The sequence below is a fragment of the Musa acuminata genome, unplaced genomic scaffold (genome assembly GCF_036884655.1).
Source record: "Musa acuminata AAA Group cultivar baxijiao unplaced genomic scaffold, Cavendish_Baxijiao_AAA HiC_scaffold_1137, whole genome shotgun sequence".
In the NCBI taxonomy this organism is placed as follows: Eukaryota; Viridiplantae; Streptophyta; class Magnoliopsida; order Zingiberales; family Musaceae; genus Musa; species Musa acuminata.
In genome coordinates, this window is record NW_027021349.1 from 629,168 (window position 1) to 635,454 (window position 6,287).

The following is a 6,287-nucleotide window of genomic DNA, read 5'->3' on the forward strand; positions in this document are numbered from 1 at the left end:
CTCCTATCTCCTAATAGATTTTCCCTTGTAAATGATTTCTTGATAAATTTAAGTTCTTAAGTCCTGCAAAGTCTCCAATTCCTTTTGGTATCTCTTCGGTTAGACTATTGTTTGAAAGATCCAAACTTTTCATAAGTTGCATGCTACATTTTAAATAACAAAGATCGTGTCCCTTTGTAAAGCAATTTGATTCATAAGAACAAAATGTATAATATTGTGATGTCGATCTCATGGTACTTAAATTATCAATGTTGTGAGGTATTGAACTAATTATCCGTAAGATCCAATATTTGAAGTCGTTTAAATCTCGCAAGTCGCGGGGAACAACTCTAGAAAATATATTTGAACGTAAATGAAGCACTACCAGTTGTTATAGATTTTCTCCCATCCATAACGTTATACTTCCGAAAAGATTATTTTGAGAGATCAAGAAACTGTAACTCTATACAATTTTTCAATGATCGTATGTGGAATTTCACCCGACAGGTGGTTGTTGCCCAAATCTAAGTAATAAAGGTTTTGTAATAACTCCCCTACACAACAAGAGATCTCACCAAATAATTTATTGTTCTAAAGGTGAAGGGTTTGGAGATATCTCCATTGGCAAATTGATGAAGATAAGCCACCATCAAGCATGTTATCTGAGAATGACATAAATCTAACATAGGGCCATATCGCAATTGCCCTGTAAAAGAATTATTGGAGAGAGATAGAGCATCAAGTGTAGATGGTACCATCGTAGGCAATAGACCTTCAAATCTACTGGAATCCAAATATAATTTTTCCAACTTGGTGAACTTCAAAGAAGATGGCAGCTTGCCTCCTATTTGGTTGTTGGAAAGGTCTAAATCTGTAATGGTAGAAGATGAAATATTCCAAAACCAAGCAGGCATTGTCTCTGCAACTTTACAATCTGCCAAATATAATTCTTTGATCTGTCTGCCAAATATAATTCTTTGATCTGTGAAACTGCAACCACGTCTGCACCTTTGTAGGATCGTCGATGTACGTTTCAGCGATTCTGATGTTTCTACCCGTGTCGATGTATCCTTCATCGACTTGTTACAGTATTCCAGTTTCGGAGTCCGTATAGCCACGAGTGACGCCACAGTCGATGCTCACAAATACTGCACAGATGATTTGTTGCCTCCATACATAACCAAATTCAATATACTCGCAGGCATCTAAAAAATTTTAACAATAAGGATATGAGCAACCACAACTTAGTAAACACCAAAACTCATATAGTAGAAAAACTTGTCATAAATGCATTTTAGAAAACTATACATCAATTTTAAACCCTCTTTTATTCTTAAATAAAGAGCAAACATGCTTTTCAAATCATAACTTTTAGCATAACAAGCACATAATATAACATAATATTTAAAATCATTTGTATAACAAGACATAAGTGGATATATTTTATTTTAATACAAAGATTATCGTTCACTAATTATGAATCAGTATAAGTATAACTAAGCTTTCACATCTAAAATTCATCGATAGTCATAACTATAACAAAGGGCATATATCTTATGGCGATAACTATATTATATCCCATAGAATCATGAGGTATAATATATAACCCCATAAGAAACTAGTTTAAGAATTTAAGCAATACATAACCCCAATTGGTAAGATCCAAATTAAAACTAACTAATTGAACAATTAATCATCATTTAAATTAACATATTGATGCATCATAACTCCTTAGGTATCATTTGAAATATGTCCAATAATATAGCATTTGAAAATATAATAATCAAATATTTTAAATATTTTAAACAAATGTAATATTGACAAGCTTATTTTCAAAGCCAATTTAACATTTGCAAATCACATAACTTCATTATTAGCAAATATATATTATTAAATTGGAAAACAAGTTAGACAAAATAATTCCTTAATCATATATTATTATAACTGATATAGTGATCAACACTCTCCTTCTTTTCCTAAATCATTCAAATAATATAAACCAATCCAATAAATAATTATAATATTTTCTTTCTTATCCGAGAATGACTATCTTTTCTCTAAGTCCACAACATACTTATATCTTCATCCGGAAGACTTGGTTGTATGTTCTCTTCTTTTTCTAATATTTCTCTACTTTAAAACTATGAGCCAACTCTTGCATCATGTTATAATTATGCAAGCCTCAAATAGAAAAAGACTTTAAGCAACCACATTACATAGAAATTGATCAATACCTATCTTCAAACACCATAAATATAGCAGTTCATCTTTTCTTATATCAAGAACACAAATTCTTTTTTCATTAATCACAATCAGTATCTACTTATCCAAAATACCATATAAATAAAAAGTAGAGTGGCGACATACCTTCTCCCAATCTACCGTAAAGCCTTGGATCGTCCACAGTAGAAATGTTTGGATTTAAGTCTAAACAATCATCAAAAGATTAAATACCATTGTACCCGGAACCAATCATACATATCATCAATCATATGGAAATAAGCATGCCTCCATGCGTCTTTGAGGAGGAGAATACCATAAAAGGTCCAAAATCCCATCACATATCCTAGTACCATGCTGATATAGAACCATAGCCACGGGGGAATCTCCTTCTTGTACTCTTGTATAATATTTTGAGTTGTTTTATTATTAAAACAACCTTTCGAAATTGGTGGTCCACATAAGTCAGCATTGCCCATATAGATGGATGGATCAATAAAGGTTTGGAGTTGATTACCAGATGGTATCATTCCCGAAAGATTATTATACGACAAATTCAAATAGCTCAAGAAATATAAAGCTGATAAGCTCTGGGGAATGCTACCAGAAAGGTCATTTATCGATAGATCAAGGGATTCTAATGATTTCATTCCTCCTATCTCCCAAGGGATTTTCCCTTGTAAATGATTTCTTGACAAATTTAAGTTCTTGAGTCCTGCAAGGTCTCCAATTCCATTTGGTATCTCTCCGGTTAGACTATTGTTTGAAAGATCCAAACTTTTCATAAGAGTTATGCTGCATTTTAAATAACGAAGATCTTGTCCCTTTGTAAAGACATCTGATTCATAAGAACAAAATGCATAATATTGTGATGTCAATCTCATGGTACTTAAATTACCAATGTTGTGAGGTATTGAACCAGAGAAGTTGTTATTGGCAAGATCCAATATTTGAAGCTGTTCAAATCTAGCAAGTTGCCAAGGAACAATTCCTGAAAACATATTTGAACGGAGACGAAGCACTATCAGTTGTTGTAGATTATCTCCCATCCATAGCGTTATACTTCCGACAAAATTATTTTGAGCCAAATCAAGAAATTGTAACTCTATACAATTTTTCAATGAGAAAGGAAGCTCACCCGAAAAACTATTATTTTTCAGTTGCAAATACCAAAGCCTACTTAAAAAATCGATTGTGTGTGGAATTTCACCCGACAAGTGGTTGTTGCCCAAATCTAAGAACTGAAGATTTTGTAATGATTTTCCCAGACAATAAGGGATCTCACCAAGTAATTTGTTATTCGAAAGGTCAAGGTATTCGAGATATGTCCATTGGCAGATTGATGAAGATAAGCCACCGTCAAGCATGTTATCTGAGATTGACACAAATCTAACATGGGGCCATATCGGCAATTGCCCTGTAAAGGAATTATTGGAGAGGTATAGAGTATCAAGTGTAGACGGTAGCATCGTTGGCAATGGACCTTCAAATCTGTTGGATTCCAAATGTAATCTTTCCAACTTGGTGAACTTTAAAGAAGATGACAGCTTGCCTCTAATTTGGTTGTTGGAAAGGTCTAAAAATATGATGGTAGAAGATGAAATATTCCAAAACCAAGCGGGCATTGTCCCTGCAATTTTACAGTCTGCCAAATGTAATTCTTCGATCTGTGTTTGGAACTGCAACCATTCTGGAAATTGAGGTCCCAACTGACATTTGGTTAAATCTACATATGTGAGTTGGAAAGGGGGGACCCAACTCTGGCCAATTGATATGGTGATGGAGTTGTCATGCAAGTCTAATACTTGCAATCTCGTAAGATTCTCAAAATGAACTTCTGAAATAACACCTTCGAGAGAATTTCCACCGAGATACAATTCAGTGAGATTAGACAACATACCAACGGAGGAGGAAGGCATGGAACCGTTGAATAAATTAGATCGGAGATCCAAAATGATGAGATTCGTCATTTGCTCCAACCAACCGCTCAAATTTCCTGTCAATTGGTTGCCCGGCATATGTAATTCTTTCAGTCTGCCCAAGTCTCCAATTGCATCAGGAATAACGCCATAGAACCCAGAATAATGGAGATCAAGATGGGTAAGACTACTAATATTCCCCAACCATTTGGGTAAGATGGAGTTGAAATTATTGAAGGAGAGATCAAGCACAGTAAGAGAGGAGGTGAAGTTGACGTGGACAACAGATGCTGGGATTGTGTTGAGACCAACGGAAGACATACTTAACACTTGGAGGGAAGGCAGCATGTTCACCGATGAGAACCAATCTGGGACATCGGTTAGCTTCAACCCGCTCAAGTCCAGGTGCTTCAGGGAGGTAAGATGGGAGAGCCAGTCGAGGTTGTCAACAAGGGGTGCAAAACGTAAAGCAGCTCTTAGATCAAGAACGTAGAGGCTCGAAAGGTTCCCCAGCCGAGCAGGTATTCCTCCCATGAATTTTGTAGAAGATAGATTGAGGTATCTCAGTTTCTTGAAGGAGCCGATGAATTCCGGCATGCGGATCCCGCTGAAATTATTGAAGCTAAGATCCAAGTGCTTCAGATGAGATAAATCAAGTAATGACGAGTTCATCATCCCCTCACCGCGTAATATGCCCAATCATCTGTAAAATTTGTGTTTCGGAGGTCCAGCATGACGACGTGGCCAGTGGTGGTGTCGCAGGCCACTCCCTTCCATGTGCAACAGTGGTGGCCTGTCCAAGAAGATAGCCGGTTGCGGGTGTCTCTGACACCAGCTTTGAAGTCCAGCAGCGCCTCCCTCTCCATGCTAAAACACCCTCGTGCCACCGCTGCCCCGTGGAGAAGGAGGATGCCCAAAAGGTAGAATAACGATGATGAGAAGAATAGGGTGAAAGCCATGGCGAGCAGTTTGATCTCCCGCCCTACCTTCTCCTTGCCGCCTCAATTAGAAGAACAGGGCGAAGGTGGAGGTGATGATTACATTGACTTGACCTGGCGACTTGATCGGAGAACGTGTAGATCTTATCGTGGAAGCCCGTCATCGACCGCTAAAGCTATTTTGTGGACTCCCGCTTGACCCCTATTCTAACCCCGTCGGTCGTCGGAGCAGGTGGAGGGAGCAGTGGGGAATAAGAGCTAGTGAGGGTTGACTGGACTTCGGTGTCGGGGTTAGGTAGATGACTTGCGTGCTCTCGTGGTTCCCATTTCCTTCTTTTCGGTGAAGGAGGAAAGCAGCCATCTTTGGCGGAGTCAAGTCAAGTCAAGTCAGAAGGTGGAATCTTGTCCACGTCTTTGCAGGGGTCAAAAGATCGGTGCCTATCTCCTGCCTCACTGAATTCTTTCGTGGAACTTTCTCGTTCCTGTGATTTGGCACCCTCCACCGTCTTCCTCTTTTGTGGCTGCGAAAGGGGGAAATAAAACCACGATGATCAGTGCTTTCCTTACTCCATTACCATCAACCTCGTCTTCTTGTGTGTCCAAGAAGAGTGAAAGATCGAGAAATTATATTGTAATTCAATTTATTTATGATAATAATAATTATTTAATTATATGGATGATTCTTTATGAAATTTTATATGGGAGAAAGTGTAAAACATTTATATATTGAGAAGAATTTTCATGATAAAAAACTGTTAGTACCGGACAAAATATAAAGATAACATTCTAAGTTATAAAAAAAGACAAAGTTATTCGGAATCATAAAAAAAAAAAAAAAGTTAATCCTTAGATTTATTAAACCTTTTAAAATAGTTGAAAGGATTCAATTTGTTGTTTATAAAATTATCTTGCCACCATTCTTATCTCACATTAATAATGTATTTCATATATCAATAATTAGAAGGTATATACCTAATTCCTCCCATATCATCGAAAATGTATTAATTTTGATAGATAACAGATTTATCTTATATGAAAGAGCTAACTTCATTGATGAGATAAAAACAACTTTAGAAATTATATCATTCATTTAGTTAAAGTGATTTGGAGGGTATGAAAAAAAACTATTTTAGAGAAGAGGAAACAAAGAAGACTTAACCCCATCTTTTCATTGATTGAGTTATGATAATTTAGAGGACTAAGTTTTATTTTGGAGGGAGTGTAATATATT

At 36.5% G+C, this 6,287-nt stretch overlaps 1 protein-coding gene across 2 annotated transcripts; it reads right to left on the reverse strand.

Moving 5' to 3' along the window:
• Window positions 1-413: 413 nt before the first annotated feature.
• LOC135671002 (receptor-like protein EIX2) lies at window positions 414-5,454 on the reverse strand. Of its 2 annotated transcripts, none has more exons than XM_065178823.1 (3): window positions 4,802-5,454; window positions 2,347-4,725; window positions 414-1,184 (listed from the first exon to the last, which is right to left on the reverse strand). In XM_065178823.1, exons 1-2 carry the CDS (start codon window positions 4,819-4,821, stop codon window positions 2,418-2,420), a joined length of 2,328 nt encoding a protein of 775 aa, XP_065034895.1. In that variant the 5' UTR covers window positions 4,822-5,454; the 3' UTR covers window positions 414-1,184; window positions 2,347-2,417. The 2 variants fall into 2 exon arrangements, with proteins under 2 accessions (XP_065034895.1, XP_065034894.1); XM_065178822.1 differs by having other exon boundaries at window positions 2,347-5,007; window positions 5,105-5,451.
• Between the last annotated feature and the right edge of the window lie 833 nt (window positions 5,455-6,287).

Coding starts and splice junctions, on each gene's coding strand:
- LOC135671002 (XM_065178822.1), bottom strand. CDS start 4,793: ATGATGAACTCGTCATTACTTGATTTATCTCATCTGAAGCACTTGGAT.